At 40.1% G+C, this 17,794-nt stretch overlaps 1 protein-coding gene across 2 annotated transcripts in view; it reads left to right on the top strand.

Moving 5' to 3' along the window:
- The window catches only part of syt3 (synaptotagmin III), a 41,031-nt gene that overhangs the window by 13,320 nt on the left and 9,917 nt on the right, over positions 1-17,794 (top strand). For both annotated transcript variants that reach the window (XM_050069847.1, XM_050069846.1), the window contains exons 4-8: positions 1,723-2,118; positions 4,185-4,293; positions 5,091-5,267; positions 10,828-10,954; positions 15,182-15,400. In XM_050069847.1, the coding sequence (XP_049925804.1) occupies positions 1,723-2,118; positions 4,185-4,293; positions 5,091-5,267; positions 10,828-10,954; positions 15,182-15,400 (1,028 nt within the window). The remainder of the gene's footprint in view (positions 1-1,722; positions 2,119-4,184; positions 4,294-5,090; positions 5,268-10,827; positions 10,955-15,181; positions 15,401-17,794) is intronic.

The raw sequence follows: 17,794 nt of genomic DNA, 5'->3' as shown, positions 1-17,794 counted from the left end.
TACCGCCCCATACCCCCCCCCCCCAATCCCATCCACCCCTCAAACACAATCCTTGAACCGTCACAGATTAAAAAGCTCATAAGCATGAGGAAATGCAGGATGACATTGCATAGAGACATCACTGTGGATGCTAGTGTGTGTGTGTGTGTTTTTTTTTTTTAATTGTTTGCCCCCCACACCGCCCCCACCTCGCCTCCTCTCCTCCCCTAAGAATATCCACTCTGCCAACGTTTTCCCCCATTTTAAGCTCAGGATTCAAATGTGGGATATGAGCTTCAGGGGATGGTTGCATCAATTTACGCCTACAGCGGGTTCCTTCTGCTGCTCCGTGATTTGTGATTTTTCAGACATTGTCGTGATGTGTGTTCGTGAAGGGGGTGTATGGATTGTTGATCATGAAGTGGCTTACTGTTGATTTGTAAGGCATAATGTGTTAATAAATAAATACAGGATGTGCACTCATGTGGTGTGGTTGTTGTTTTTACCCAGTCATGCAACACTGCTCAGTGGATGGCAGTGTAGGTCCGTTTGTCTGTCCACCACTACCATGAGGTTCACATTCTATGGGTTGCTGTTCACGCCCCCCACAGGATGAACTGTAATAACTTTGGTGATCCCCTTTTTTTTCATCTAGCATCATCATCAGGTCAAATTTGTTGACATTAGACATTCCGGTTTATGACCAAATACCAGTAGAGACCAGTGATAAACCGAGATGGCCCACTTTAGTTTCATTTCCTGTATCTGTGTTGTGGATTTAGCCACTGCCTGCCCCTTCAGGAGACTAGCGACAGCCCTGAGTCCATTCATTCCAATGGGAAAAGTGAACATGAGTACACATTATGACCGTTCAATCACCCCATAGTCAGTGATGTAAATCCCCATTTACATCCCCCATTTTTCACGAGCTCCAACCCTTCTAAACATTTTTGATATGGAAACGGCATTTTTTCAGACACACAATCAGGAGAAAATTAACTTTGTTTGAGATTTGTCTCTGTTTTAGCAACATACTCTTGCGAGATCTGGTGACAACCGACGTGATCTTACACTCAGATGATATCAGACATTAAGCAAGCAGATAAAAATCAGCAGCAAAATAAGGGACAAACATTAAATTTGTTCTATATATAGTGTTGTGTTGATTTTAGTCTGATTTCATTCACCACACAACGTTTGCAATACATCCAAAGGAAGTGGGGGATTTGGTGGAGAGATGGTCACGCCCACTTAGAGGCCAGAAGTGTATGTCATTTTGTTCCACTAGTGCAGCTTGTAGTGGGGTATCTTCTGTTATAGAGTATCTTTGATGCCTCTAAAAATGACATTCCCATCAGACCTAGCTGTAGTCTGTGATTAGTGCTAATTGACAGATGTTAGCATGCTAACAGGTGCTAATTGGTCAGCTGGCCGTCATTGTAAAAAATGACCCAGCTTAACATTATTAAGTTAGTGTTGTCATTGTGAGCATGTTAGCATACTGGTGATAGCATTTAGCTTAATGCACTGCTGTGCCTGAGTACAGCTTCACAGAGCAGCTAGTGTCTCTGTTAAAACTCCATTCTCCTCACACTTCTTATACGTGAGATTTCTTTCTTTCTGTATAAAGACAGACTTTATAATGATATGACAAAGTTATAGCTCCCTTCAGAGTGTTGAATCTTCTGTTAGTTTTAAATCTCTTTACCCTCTTCATCCTCCCCTCCATGTCTTCCTCTGCAGAAATCTCTGTCAGTCTGCTGTCGGTCATCGTGACATTCTGTGGCATCGTCCTCCTCTCCGTCTCCCTCTTCGTCTCCTGGAAGCTCTGCTGGCTGCCATGGAGGGACAAGGAGGGCGGAGGCTTGAGCCTGACGTCAGGGTTGCTGCCCGGAAGCGCTGGTGTAGGAAGCCTTGGAGGTGCCGGCGGCTCATCACTCTTACCCCCCCTGCTGCAGAGGAAGGAGGGCCACTCCTCGTCCTCACTCTACCCCACCCTGGGCCAGCAGGGTGGGCACCACCCTCATTTCTCTGACCTGGTGGGGCTGGAGAGGGGGGAGGTCGGAGGTGTGGTTGGGGGGCCACAGGACACCCAGGAGTCCTCCTACCTGGACATGGACTCCTACCCCAACAATGCTGGTGAGAGAAGAGCAAGCTCACAGACATCTCTTAATCCCAGTCTGACTGTATGAGTAATGTAATGCTGCGGTCAATAACTTCTTATTTTAATACACTCACAGGGTACTGAATTTAATACATTTACCTACATACAGTAAAAAATAATTTATCTGTGCTGCAACAGTGTGATGAATGCTGACCATTATTGGTTATATAAATGGCTTTTCTTTTAGTGGTGCTACATTCGAGGAATATTACTTTTTCATGTTACTGGCCTAGTCTCTTACTGCACACACTAAGTTATACAGGAGGAACATTAGGAAAGAGGTAGTCTGTGACTTTCAGATGAAAATTCAGTTACCACAACCACAACCATATTTTCATTAAGGGGTCCATTTGTTTATTTCTCAAAGCAGCATAATGTGCAGATCGGCTTTTAAAGGGGATCTATTACACTTTTCCTTATTTTCCTTATCCATAATTTTTATAATGTTACATTGTTGAAATTTCAAATAATGAAGTGAACGTGTGTAAAAGTAATTCCTCAGGCTTCATCCTGGTTGGAATACTGTCTCCAACATTTTTCTGGTCTGCTTTCGAGACAAGCTTACATCAGTTTATGATAGATTTCATATGGTCATCTGCTCCAGGCATGTTACCGCAACTGTTTTCATTACCTAGCCTACACTGCTAAATGTAGCTACATGCTAACTTCAGGGAAACATGTTGATGTTGAAACTCTCTGGCCGAACTTGTATCATTCTCCCGCTGGAACATGTCCAGTGGTGAATCTTTTGGTTTAGAAGCATGTTCTAGGAGAAACTCAAAATAATAATAACAGGAAAATAGCAGAGGACTTTTTTTTTTTTTTTTAAATACACATTTACATCATAAATTGATGCAGAAAAGGCACCAGTTGGCACATGAAAATTTACCAGAAGGCAGGAAATTATGGTTTGATTTTTAAAATCTTCTGCCAGATATTGCCTGTAATACACAGTTGGTCCAGAGAGTATCATCACTCATATGTTCACTTGCCTTTTAGCTCTGTTTTGACCCCCTGAGAAAATCTCCCTATTTAGCTGCTAAATGTTTACATTTCTTTACCAGCTAGTTTTATCAGAGTTTGTTTGCAGAAAACAGCTGCCTGACACCCTTAAACACAAAGTTCATGTCAGCAGTGAAAATGAACCAAACAGTAAATGTGCCATGAAACAAAAACAATGAGCTCAAAAGCTTGCAAGAGCTGCTGAGTTGGCTCATCATTCTGTGGTTTGTTACTACAAGCAAACCTCTCACCATACACACAGTCTTTTGATTTAATCTTCAAGTATAAAAAAAAAAAAATACACAGATTAGAGCTGCAACAACCAGTCGATTAGTTGAAAGACAGAAAATTATTAATCAGATTAGTTTTTGACTTGCATTCACTGGCATTTTTCCATTTTGTCTGATGTTTAATTGACCAGATTGTTAAGATTTAAAGTATCATTCATTGCAGCCTTTACACAAATGCACATGAACATAGCTTTAAGAGATCCTTCCCAAAAAGCACGTGATGGTGAGGTGGTTTGAATCGGCTCGTAGTAAATAAGCAGCCATTAGAACAAGAAGCAGTTTTAACAACATAAGATAGAAACTGTTATAAACTGATGTCAGAGCAATGTTTAGGACCTGATTTGATGAAACAGCTTAGGTGACAGCTATGCGTTTTCCCTCTGCTGTTGTATTTATTCTGGCTGTCAACACTGGTGCGGGTTGTGTATTATTATTCACAGTCAAATGTTTGCTGGCTGCCTTTATTGCAGTTGGATGTGCTTTCTTTCACATCTCTGTGTTCTATGCCTTTCATGCTGGCTCATGCTCTGCTATTGTAAACATGTCTGCTCATTCCTTCCCTCCTCTCTGCTGTTAAATCACTCTCTGTTAAATCAATGTAATACAATCAATGCGATCAATGATGCCGCCCCTGCATTACAAAAGAAAGACATCACTGCTAGCCGCTGTAATGACTCAGGCCACGGTAGTGCTAAGGGAAGAGACATGTGAGTCATCGAGGATTGTTTTGTCCATTTTCTCACTGTTAGGAACTCTGAAGCTGAGTCAGACATCTCCAGATGTCCCCAACTCAGAGGTTGGAGCCCAGCCCCATAAAGACCTGCCCAATGCTCACTCCCAGCAGCAGGTCACCTCCCGGTCAGTACTCAGTGTATGACTGTCCTGGGCATGTGTGTGGGTTTAACAGTGTGTGTTTTGTACATTTTTCAAGTGTGGTAGTCGCTGGTTGTGTGTTTTTACTTAATAAACTCAAAGATGTTGTGGTAAATAAAAACAGGAATGAACCTTAACCTCCAGCGAGTCATCATTAAAGGAAAATTGACTGGAAAACACATGATTGAAATTTAAGAAAAGGAGGGCTTTACCTGGTAAAATGATGTTTTTGTGAGCACACTGGTTGATGTTGGCTTTAATCTTGCTCGCCTCTAATGAAAGCTTTTGAGGTCTGTAAATCATCTTGGACTTTGTTTTGAACCTCTCCATAGTTTCATCTGGGAAAAACAACTTTTTAAACTGGTGCTGATATTAACTGATATTTTTTTCAATCACAGCGGCAGGTATAAATTCTACAAAAATAGAAAACACCCACAGAGAACCTCTGACTATTTTTACAGATAGTAATTTGTTTTTACTATCTTGCATCACACAACTAGCTTTGATTTAATAACACATTCTATGATGCATGCATGTGTAAAAAAAAAAGGTGTGCAAACTCTTATGCAAAAAAAAAAAAAAACAGTAGGTAAACTCCATTTAGGTGGTTTACCGCCACTGCATGTCTGATTAAGCTACTGAATCACGCTGTTGCATAGAATCGTTTTTTTTTTTTTTTTTTTGGCTCTGCATGTGTGTGTGTGTGTGTGTGTGTGTGTGTGTGTTGTGTGCTGTGCTCTTCACTTAATATTCACCCTCTAAGCTCTTATGTGTCTGTTTAGGCCCAAGCCCATGACTCACCAGCTCTCCAGCCCTGATTTCCACGGGGAGGAGAAGGAGCAGGTAACCAGCATTGGGCAGATCAAACCAGAGCTCTACAGGCCCAAGGGCGACCAGGGTGAAGGCAAACCAGGCGACAACTGCGGCAAGATCAGCTTCCTCCTGCGCTACGCCTTCAAGTAAGTCAGTGAGCTTCCATCTGAAACAGCCTACTCGCTCTGTCAGTGTCCTCCTATGTAAAAAGTGTAGACTTTTAACATTAATAAATCATCGCCACAAAAATTTCAAGATATAAAGTTTAACTGTAAACAATGAAGCCATTACATCACCCCCAGGTTAGCCTGAAGATGCTGCATCAGCGTCTGTGCGGAGCACCCATTGACTTTCTGTCTGGAAAACTGCACACCTCCTGCTTTGATCAAAATAGTGCAAAACATGAAACTTTTCCATGGTTCCTCTCTTCCATGCCTAGTTAGTATTAAACACAAAGTTCAGCTGAAAATACCAAATGGTTTTTCCGCACAATTAAAATCGCTTTTTTTTTTTTTACCTCTGACCTGTAGAGCTATTTATCAGTATACATTGTTTTGGTGTGAGGTGCGGAGTGTTGGAGATATCGACTTTCGATGTCTGCTTTCTCTCCAGTGTAATGAAACTAGATGGCACTCAGCTTGTGGTGCTCAAAGTGCCAAAAGAATATATTTGAAAAACTCAACAGCAATGTCTCTTTCCAAAATCATCACCCGGTTACTCAAGATAATCCACAGACCTTGTTGTGAGCAGTTTTATGTAGGAACTAGTTTCTTTCTACCAAACTACACCTACCAACCGTATCACAGTTATTACATCTTCTGCTAGCTCATCTAGTACTGCTGAACTAGCTAACGTTACAGCTTAACCAAGGAAGAAGCCATAAATGTTTACATCTCTCGCTGTCACAAGCACGAGCCTCTTGTCCACGAGTAGATACACACATCCTTATATGCAGTGATACAGTTGGCGGGTGTAGTTCAGTAGGAAGAAAATAGTTCCTACATGAAACTGCTCACAACAAGGTCTATGGATTATTTTGAGTAGCTGAGTCATGATTACTGGAAAGAGACATTGCTGTTGAGGTTTTTAAATGTATTTTTGGGGCTTCAAGCACCACAAGCCGAGTGCCGTCTAGGTCTATTACATTGGAGAGAAGGCAGACATCTCCACAACCATTATCTCACACCAAAAAATCTAGTGATGAATTGCACTACAGGTAAAAGGAAAAATCTGTATTTTTGATTTTGGGGTGAACTGTCCCTTTTATCCTTGAAATGAGACCTGAACTTTGTTTGATAAATCCAACATTGAGTAAAACTACCGTATTGTAGTTTCGCTTGTCTCCGGTGAATGTTGATATGTCTGTTTTTGCACCACTTTGATCGTAGCGGTGGGTGTGCAGTTCTTCAAACACTAAGTCAGAGGGCTGCAAACAGACACCGGTTTGCTGAATTTCTTTATGCCACAGAACAGAGAGAGCGGGTGCTTCTTGGGAAAATATCTTTCAGCGTGTTTATCCCCTTCAGTAGACACAAAAAGAAAACCTTCAACTCAAGTAGAAAATTGAGTTTGCGACAGTGAGGGTTTTATGGGAAAAACACCAGCTAACGCACCACGAGCATGAGATGTGAGAAGCGACTAGTTGTTGTCTCGACTGTGGTCGCTTTTGTTTATGATAATCATGCTAAAATATTTAAAAATAAGAAAGTGGTACCATTAAATGTAAGTGACAAAGCAGCATCGGCGGCTTTTATGTACTGTGTGGCACAGATTTCTGTAGTTACTTTCATTTTGCCCCTCTGACGGTTCTCCGTTGAATATTCTCTGCTGGAGAATTTGGGTCTAAGTAATTGGGGGGTGCCATGCTGTGAGGACTGGCTGATGGGAGAGTGTGTGTATGTGTGTGTGTGTGTGTGTGTGTATGTGTGTGTGTGTGTGTGTGTGCTCAGCCTCGTTGGCTGTGGGTTGTGGGGAGGAGTGTGCAGCTCCCTTGCCAGGTCTGTCTGCGGCTCAGCTGGCAGTCCCCCATTTCTGCCTGCCCCGACATGTAGAAACATTACAACGGGCGAAAGTGCTGATGGTCAGAAAAGAAAGGGAGCGAGAGGCCGTTTCAGTCATGAATTATATATGGCGAGCCACTTTAAACAGCAGCCCCTGTCAACACATAATAACACCAGACTGCGTTATAGCGGGAGTTACAGATAGAGAATTAGCAAGGGAGTTATATGGACAGGGAGGTTAATGATGAAAACTATTCATGTGTCCCTTTTCCCCATTTATAAAGTCACAAGATAATTTATGTGGTGTTGTAGTTGCCTGGCATTACACTGGAGGCAAATTGTTTTAGCGGAAGGAGTAGAAGAGAGGGAGTAAAGAACAGGTTAGAGATGTGAGGGCATATCTGTAGGTAACACACATGTAGAGGTGTGTTCACACTGGAGCTGTAATAAAATTGGTGTGTCAGTGTGTGAGACCCAGTTGTTTGGAGTGTAACAGTCAGAACAACAATGTCAATCTTCCTCAGATCCTCTGGGAAAGGCATTTCTATTGACAATCCCATTAAAAGCTGACACATTTCCACTGTGGGAATAACAGCTAGCTTTCGGGCATTGTCTGCCAGGAATCAGGCCGTGAATTTCCCTCTGTGCTCAAGCAGTAATAGGTGTACTCTCTGCAGCGTGCCTCGTGGATTGTGTAAAAACCTTGGTTTGGGTTCAAGCTCACGTCTTGTTCTGTAATAAGACACGTGAGTGGAGGGAAATGTGCGAGTGTGCCTTTGTAACAAACAACAAATGCAGGAAAATTCATGAGGGGTGCTTTTTTTTTTGTACACAAGCTTCCTGTCGTTTCCAATTATTGTACATCTGAGCATTGCCTTGAACCACACTGGTTAATCAGTCTGCCACCAACATGTCTCGAAACCATACAGGACTAAATATCGTGAGATACATATTTGAAATGGTCAGGGTTTTCTCGTTAAAATATTTATCTGGCTGAGCTGGGAATGTAATTTCCTCCAGCAATTTGCCCTGTATATCATCTCCCTGATTTGATGTGATTGCAGAGTGGGCATGTTTATCCGATTGCCTTAATTGGATGTGATTCAGAGGTAAACACGTGTCCGCGTTGGCCATGGTTGTATTGTCAACAAGCGTGTCTTATTTGTGATTGGTACACATGGACAGAGGACGTTATAACTGCCAGGGTCACCGTTGGCATTTGCCCTGCTGATCATTCTTCAGCCCCAAAGTTCACGCTGCTCTCCTAAAGCAGCTAATGAAGTGCTGACACACTGGTTAACACGGGGAGACACAGCCTAACGAGGTCTAATTAAAGGCCTCCGAGCTGTCCTCATCTTCATCTGGTAATTAAATACATAACAAATGGTGCGTGAGACGCAGCCATGACTCTGCATGGAGCATTTCAATGTAAAGATTTGTGTGTTTTGTGTGCTCACATGTGTGTTTATGCTTTCATGACTGTGTGAGTAACAAAGAACGACTTCATTCCTGCTACAGTGCATTTGAGAGTGATTATATGTTTGGTTTGTTGATATGACAACAAATGATGCTATTTTTGGAGCAAAGCTGCTAAATGTCTAAATTTATTTACCTGCATTTGTTACCTTTAATCATTTAAAATATCACAGAAAATACAGCACAAGGGTAAAATGAAGTATTCTGGATATTTTATTCCTGTCAGTGAAATAACACTTTGAGCTGGAGACACTAAAACTCCTCTAAAAGCTCAAATCTGTTATTTTTTGGACACATATCATAATGAATATTTACATACACAATGAATGAGTTTGACTAATGATTCTTGTAGTGCCGAAACAATCAGGTGATTAATTGACCAGTTGGTTGGCCAAACAAACAAACAAACAAACAAACAAACAAACAAACAAACAAAAAACTATTTTGATAATTGATTAATTGTTTGAGTAATTTAATCAAGTGATATATTTTAAAACCTCTCATAATGCTGCACTCACTTGCTTCCTGTTCATGCCATGCAGAGGGTTTCTGACTAAAAGATTGCTTATTAAGATTTTTGCTGAGACTTGCAAACACAAATAAATAAATGAATAAGTAAATAAAAATAAAATTGCACAGATCCCAGCTCCACATTTAAATATTTGCTTCACATTTTTATACAAAATGACTCTGATTATGTTTTGGTTTTGGCCTGCTAGTATTTTAAAGTCCAAACAATTCATCTGTAAAATAATAAGCAGATAATAATTAGCAGATTGACCACATTTATTTTAGATTTTGATGTTGGGCCTAAACCTTTGTTCATAGCTGGATTAAAGATTTAAATCAATAAATAAACAAGAATAAGAGGCACATTAAACACATTATATGTAAAATACTTTAATGAAATTAAATAAAAATGCTACGTTCTAATCTGTTCATGCAAGTGCTTCCTTTAGACCAGTGGTTGCTTGTGATGTAAAGCTATGTCTATAGATGTGAACCCTCTTAGCAGGTTACAGATTATTTTTATTTGAAAATGATTTTATTGATTATTGGTTGATTGATTATTGATTTTTAATGATTAATATATATATATATATTTTTATTATCCAGGGAAAAAAACACTTAAAAATCCCTCCAAATAAACATGATTTTGTGTCGCAGTTTTTTGTTTGTATCATTTTCTATGACGGTTAAGTTTGGATTTAAAAGGTTGCAATTCAGAAACATCTTAAACATGGTGCCATGTCAAAATTCTGAAACCCTGTTAGTCTGAAAAATGGCCCAGTGGACTGATCTCCAAACCCTCATTGCTCCAAAGTCCTTTTTTTCCAGAAAATACACACTCCCTGCAGTTTTTTTATTTATTTATTTATTTTTTTGGTGGGTGTATTTTTTCCTAACCATAACCAAGTGTTTTTTGTGGCTAAACTTAACCACACACTCACAGTCTGTTGTTACAGAAACGTACAATGTGGACATTTTTGTTGCAACTGGGTGTTTGAACCACAGGGAGTATGTATGTTTGGGAAAACGGGACTTCAGAGCAATCAGTGTTTGTTTTTGGTGTAGTGGGCTGTCGGAGAAATGAGCTTTCGGCCCAGTGGGATGCTTTTCGGACCAACAGGGCCTCGAAATTTTGGGCTGTCAGAGCAATGGGCAGTCCCCCCAAACATGGCAAAATAAGAAAAAAGAGGCAGAGGGCAAAGTCTCTGCAGATTAATACACGGCCACACACTTCTAGTGGGTCCTAAATGATGATGTAGAGGGATTACGTTTATATGAGCCTTTTTTTTTAAGGCAAATCCTGCATAGTATACCTTTAAGAACTCTGTATATATATGGCCCAGAGTGAGTATAGACTAAAGTGTAGTGTGTTAAGGATTATTAATGAGCTCAGCTTTGGCCAGACTCTCACTGGCTGTACATCTGTGCTTACTGTGCTTACATTTCACATCGCTGATAGTGCAACATGATACAGCTGCAGGGATGACACACAAACACACACGCATGCTATTTTGGTTATTCCTAGCTTCAGAGACACAGAACCTCCCACACCATTGTGCGTGTATAAAGCCTGTACAGGTGTGTGTTTTTGTTTGTGTGTGGGTTGATCCTGTCTGGGCCTCATAGATTATTTGTGTAAATTTGTGCGACCCCTGGCTTTTATTCCTTTTTTATGAGCATGTGAATGTCTAATGGAGCTCGCTGCTTGTGTGTGTCTCAGTACGGAGCAGTTGGTGGTGAAGATCCTGAAAGCTCTGGACCTGCCGGCGAAGGACGCCAACGGCTTCTCTGACCCATACGTGAAGATCTACCTACTGCCAGACAGGAAGAAGAAATACCAGACCAAGGTGACTCCCACTTCCACTCCCAACACACACACCTGTATCCTCAGTGGAAACACAGGAACAAAAAAATTCCCTCAACATTTAACCATCATCAGGTCTGACTTGCTGTTTCCCCCCCGTCTGTTTCCTGCTGCTCTGATGACCGCAGCCTCCTCATGGGGAATCATTACAGCTTCACTAATGTAATCTAATCTAATCTGGGGCATAATTTATTCAAGATAATGCGCTTCAGACTATTACTGGGCACTGCTACTCAACTCCTGTGTGTTATTCTGGTATTTGAGGACAGTAGAGTCAATATTTGAGTACATTTCGGGACGTTCTGTACCAGGAAATGTACCCTTAACCCCCGAAATATCCTCCTCTCTTCTAATTTATTCTCAGAGGAGAGGCTTGAGACTTATGAGCTCTGTAGCCTCACAAATGTGAGTTGTGGTTCTCCATTTTCTATCCATAAATATCACCAGTGCTTCTGTACAGTGTTTGGATAAAACAGGGAGACATTCTGAAGCTGGGAAGGGTCAGAATTGAGTGCAGAGCTGGGAAAGTGTGAAAAGTATGCTTTCAGTGACAATGAAGCTGTAGCAGTTTGAAATTTCTCTCTTTTGGTTTCCCCCTTTTGTGCATCTGTCTCCTGTATATCACAAAAGCCCCTTCAGCCATTGAAAAGAGTCAATGCTTCAGTCATTTGCATAATACTGCTCCTCTTTTGTTTAGAGTGCAGATGATTGTTTCATTTCAATCTCTCCCTCATTAACATGGAATTTTTACACCGCTCATATTTTGCCACGCTTTTATCCCCCCAACTAATTTCAAAAGAGGAGCAGACATCACCTACGAGTAGACGCCAGAGCTTTGTGTTCCTGGTTTCTAAAGGCACAGCGTCTCCATCGGCTGCACGTTTAATCCAAAGCTAACAAGTAATCATCAAGTGCTAATAAGCCGGAGTGACAGACCCACTCATGCAGTGACAAAAGTTGGATTTCGAGACGAAACGAGTGTGTGTCACATTTTAATTATCACCAGCCTTATTGCATGACAGCATTCATATCAAATGCTTTCATGGCAAATAAATCCCCCCAGTAAATCAACAAATAGTAAAAAAAAAAAAGAAAAAAAAAGAAGGAAAAATCGTGTCGGAGATTGAATGAGATTGAAGACAAATTTAAATGTCGTCTGCGATGTGTTAAAACATGATGAGCAGGAAATTACAGCCGCTTGCTTTCCATCAGGCTGCATTCAAAATGCTCCGTCTTATTTGATGTGTTATAGAGGTGACAGATGGAAAAGGCAGAAAAACACAACAGGCGCTCGAAATAGAGGCGATAATAACCTGCAAAAAATATAGTTAACAATAGGAAATGGGTTGTGAACGTTTAAAAGGAAGAAATCCTGCACCTACACATGTTGGGAAACAAAATATAAAGTTTGAAACTTAGTTTTAGGTCTTTTTATTTAATTCCAGCTGGTTTGATTTGATTCTTCATCCCTGAAGGAAAGGTGAAATTCACTTTTCTCCCTCTGGCTGAGAGGCAAGGTCAGTCTGTGTGGTCGAGGTTAATTATATTGCTGAAGGTCATTTCGGCAGGGCTGGCAAATCAGACCCCTCTGGAATATTCTTTGTCCTGATATTTCTTGTTTTGTAGGAATGCAGGTCAATTTAAAATAATGTTGATTCATGACATTTGCATGCTGTGAGGTATGTTTTGCTGCTTTCAGCTCAATGTGATTCATCCGTCAGGTGTTTAATCAAAGCTTTTATATTTACAACAAGTCTGTAGTAGCTCTTCTGTGAGGGGAAAAAACCTTATGGTTCATAGTGAGTAATGCTTTTTATGTTTCCAATTTGTTTTGGAAAAACTTGGTAGTGTGCAGGAGGAGAAAACAGGAAAAAAAATACACCATTTGCTGACTTAAACTCATCAAATCTAAGGAAAAAGATTCACCACCACAGCAAAGAGAACTCAGTGCCAAAGATTTAAGCGAAAAAGGAAAAGAGAGGAGGATCTTGTCGACTGCTGCTTTCAGAGAAAAGGATTTTGACCAAATATAGCTCCAGTTTTATGCCACTTAGATAAGTCGGGTTTTTAAAGTATGAGACTATTGCATTGATGGTTACATTGGAGACGCAGATAAAAGCAAAAAGACACACTTTGAAAAATCCAGCGGGTCGTTTGACAGCACTTACTGTGTTTTTGAAGGCATGTCCAGAATCCTCAGTGACTCCCTTATTCTGCTGAAATATCCAGTTTGTTTGGTTGAAGACATCGAGTTGCACCGTGTAAAACATGTACTTTACTGGGCAGCACATGGAGTATTTTTCATACCAGCAAAAAACAAAAGTCTTTGAGGATTCTGGACGCATCTTCGAAACAGCATTAAATATTGTCAGACTACCTGCTGGGTTTCTTTAAAATCTGTCTTGAGTTTATCTTTGAGGAAATCTCGACTCAAGCCTGCGACTGGAATGCAGTCATTAATGCAAAATGATGGTTAGATGGAAGGCACAAACTGGGGCTAGGCCAGAAAATGAATTCACAGACACTTAAGATTACAGTGCACAAATTACCATGTAATTATTCAGCGTGTACAGAGTATTAAAAATATACTTATTGGGTACCTATAGAGACAAAAATAAGGGAAGAGGACAAGAGGGAATAAAGGATTTACTGTGTAACAAGGAGAAATTAGGACAACTAAATATTTACGGTTTCATTTATTTAAAGAAAAAAATCAAGTTTTTAACCTTGTTAACATGTGCATATGAGGTTATGGAATACAAGACACATCATGAGTGAAGTAAGCAGTCAACACCATGGCTGAGTATTTCCCCCATGGAACTGCAGTGGTACCACTGGTGGTGGAAACACAGATTCAGACAGCCTGGGTTTGTTACATCACAAACCTAAGTAACCAGTCCCGTCCATGTGTCAAGGTGGGGCATTTCATAACACTACAATGAAATGAGGGCAATCAGAGGAATAGACACGTGTAGCTACGTATCAGTTTTTCGCAAGTTAGGTTTTACTTTCACTTCAAGAGCTGGCAAGCCGAAGGATCGTGTTATCTATTACCAATAATCCTAATATAGTAGAGAGCGATACACCCTCTTGCAAGCAACCCTGTACAGTCTGCTCTTGTTTTTCTTCTGTGGAATCAGTTTCCTGTTAAAACATATATGCCTGAGTTACTCCTACATTACCATGTACCAGTGTGTAGCGTACAGTAGCACAGAGAAAACAAGCAGAGGTTTGTGTGTTTGAAGAGCAGGTACGCACGAGCTGCAGGCGAGTGGCTGAGGGGTGGGAGTAATTTGCATATTCTTAGATCCGCTCGTAGTAAATGTGACAAAGGTGTAGAGTCACATCTAAGCCATTTTAAAGCAAGAAGGGATTTCTGTCATGGAAACAAATTCTAAAGATTTAATTTTCATGAGCAGAGATGAGTTTTTAGTGGTTTAATCAGTGCCCAGAGAGGAACTTTAACATTATGACGTATTTACAAAATATACTGTAGGTCAATACAGTGTAAACAGATTTTAAGTATTGAGTATTTATTATTATTAAAGTATACATTATTTTTGTTACTGGGGAACAAAACAATAGGCTAATTACTCTAAAACAGTAATGTAAATGTTTTTTTAACACAATGATAAAAAACAGAGGAACAGTAACACAGTTTTGGGTTCCAGTGTTTTAGCATCTATCTGATACTCAAAACTGATGTTACAAGAAAAACCTGAACCAGCTCTAATGTGCTGTCCTATCAATGAGTCATGAACAATTAGGGAGCCGGATACAAATGCTTTCACTCACAAACCTTTTAGTTTATTGGACAGTGTTTAGCGTAGGGATGTTGTGGCGAGTTATTTATATATTGAACAAATGAAATGTTATTTTCTCCATGTTTAGTGATTCCGGGTGAGGTAATGGCCATTACTTTTAGTACTTAGCAAACAAGACAAAGAGTGGAACGTGTCAGGGAGAGCCCCCTTTGTCGCAGTCTGGGGTATATGAGCTGTATAAAGGAAAGGAAGTCCCATGCTAACCCCCTTTTCACTGTGTCGTTGCAGGTTTAAATTAATGTTTTTTACCCCTCTCATTTCTTGTACTAATTTCCTTATACTTACCTATTGGTACCCTGTAGGAACAGAATAATGGCACTCTAATCTGTGGGCTCTATTGCAAATTGTTACTGTAAATCCTACGTCTATCTGTCTGTCCTCCTCAGGTCCACAGAAAGACCTTAAACCCAGTGTTCAATGAGACGTTTCAGTTCGGCGTGCCGCTGAATGAGCTACATTCCAGGAAGCTGCATTTCTCTGTGTACGACTTCGACCGCTTCTCCAGACACGACCTGATTGGCCAGGTAGTGGTAGACAACCTGCTGGACTTCAGCGAGGGCAGCGGGGACAAACCTGTCTGGAGGGACATTGTGGAGGGCACCGCGGTAAGGACAAAGCTCTGCTTCCAAAAACCCCAGCAAAACAGTCACATTCATTAGGAGGAGATGCCCACGTTAGATTAGATTAGATTAGATTTGAATGAGCATTGTGGTGATATCGGGCCGTTGCAGCTGCAAATTATGGGCCTGAGCGGTGGTAAATAGAATAGAACGAGGAATGGAGCGTATCAAACATGACACTAGTGACAGTTTCAATTCTAGACTTCAAGTAGAAATGCATGCATTCATGGTGTGAAAATGAATCTGAATCACAGCTTAGAAGAAAGAGAAAATAAATGATAAATAAAGATACAAATGTCCAAATATCTTATTGCAGAATGAAGCCGAAAGCTAAATATAAATACAATGAGATTTCTGCGTAAGTACAAGTGAAAATATAAAACAAATACTCAGACATGCTGTTGTTTACACAATGTGCATAATGTACCCTGTAGGACATATGTCAACACATACATGTGTCATGTATGATTCATATCATAAATTATATGCAATTTACAGATGTAAAGGGTACTTTAAGATGTCAGATCACCTCATACTATCACAGGAACAGAGACTCTACAGAAGCAGGGGAAGGCCACAATTTGAATCTCATAAGAAACTGAATGAATAACTTTTAAATTTCACCACAACATAATATTGTACGGTCAAATTTAAATACCACTGAATTCATAACACATTTAATTTTGAAAAACATCTATCTGCATTTATGTGATTTGTATTCCCCTCTTTGAAAGTTTAAAAGTTTAGTAATACTAAGTAATTTTTAGGGTGCACAAACTTCAGTATTCAACAGGTTGCATTCAGCTGGATCGGATAATTGTGTTGGATCAAGGCAAGTCAAAATAGCAGGATACCCAGATTGGATTGGTGCAATTAAGACACCAAAATTTGAAATGAAAACTTCAAAGTAGAACATTCAGGCTACTGAGGATAATCAGCCGAGCCGCTGTGGCATCTGACAGCAGAAAAACACAGCAAATGCTGTTTAGCCTGAAATTTGATGACTTCTCCAAAGATGACCCAAATTGTTACACCTTTGTACAGGTGCTACAAATCTTTGTACATTTAAATGGATTTAAGATCCACCTGTGTGGGTCAAGTTAAGAAAAACATTTTTAGGGAATTTTTTAGTGTATTTTTTATGGGACAGCAGTTGCAGAGTTCAGGATGGACCCTGACAATGTCACAAGAACTGATTGCATTCCCACCACTTTTGCCAAGCTCCTACTAAGACAGGCACCTGTTGGTCTTTAAAGTGTCATGGGGGAATCCTCAAACAGTGAAAGAGTAAAACAGCACAGGCATGATCATATATGGTGCACATAAGGGACAGAAGTCATAGGCGACTGTCATGAGATCTGCGCCTGCCAACACAAGCACCTGCAATGTTACAAAATAACCTCAATTTTAACAACTTCAAAACCATCAAATTCCAGTTAACTGAAAAAGTCGCTGGGTGGGTCTTGAGACTATAAAGTTACCTGAGCTGCCATTTTAGTGACTGAGGTTGTAGAAGCAAGACTTACTGTCCAAGCGGTCATTGATCTGGTCTCCCAAGACTGCCACCAGTGCTTTGATTGCTGAGGCTAGTTTGCAATTATCAGCTACTTTTTTGGTTTTGTTCACTGCTTAAATGTCAATTAATGTTGAATTAATAGTTATAATTAGATACTAGTTATGAGGATGTTATGTTTTAATGTCTAGCACAACTAGCACATGATATTGTGTATATGAGATGCTTTATTTTGCTTATAAACAAGTGATGTAAAACTTAAAAAAATCACTCTGCCTGCTCTCTGAAATATTTATTAAAGATTAATCACCCATTTGTTAATGTCAGATAGGCTGCTCATACAGGACTGCTGTCCTGTGGGGTTATAATGACATGACAAGAAAAGAAATTAAGGTGATCAAATGGAAAATCTCTGTTTTTTTAATTGCAAAACTTAATATGACTGTCTGGAAATTACAGAAAAAAAGAATTCAAACCTCTTAAATCTGGACAGATGGTTCACAAAATAAAACAAATGCCATCAATTCAGTGGTATTTATATCTTTTAGTGGTGAAGTGTTCAGCTCCTTGTGGGATTCAAATGATTACAGCCTGTCTTTGCTTTCATATGACTCAAAGAAGCATGCGCATTTCTTTGTCTGAAGATCATACTGTAAAGAGACGACGTGCAGAAATAGTGCAGACTGGAAACTGTCTGCAGTATAGATTCATTTGGAGTCTGGTAATGTAAAAACACAGCTCAGGAGAGTCCAGATAGATTACTGGAAAGGCACCGCTGGCCACATCCAAACTTTTTATCATGAGGCGTCCAAGTAGATTTATATGAAATATTCATAGAAGGCTATTAGCAAATTAGACAGAGCAAA

The sequence above is a fragment of the Epinephelus moara genome, chromosome 18 (assembly GCF_006386435.1).
Source record: "Epinephelus moara isolate mb chromosome 18, YSFRI_EMoa_1.0, whole genome shotgun sequence".
Classification (NCBI taxonomy): domain Eukaryota; kingdom Metazoa; phylum Chordata; class Actinopteri; order Perciformes; family Serranidae; genus Epinephelus; species Epinephelus moara.
The sequence above is the reverse complement of the archived record's forward strand: the minus strand, read 5'-3'. Positions and strand labels throughout refer to the sequence as shown.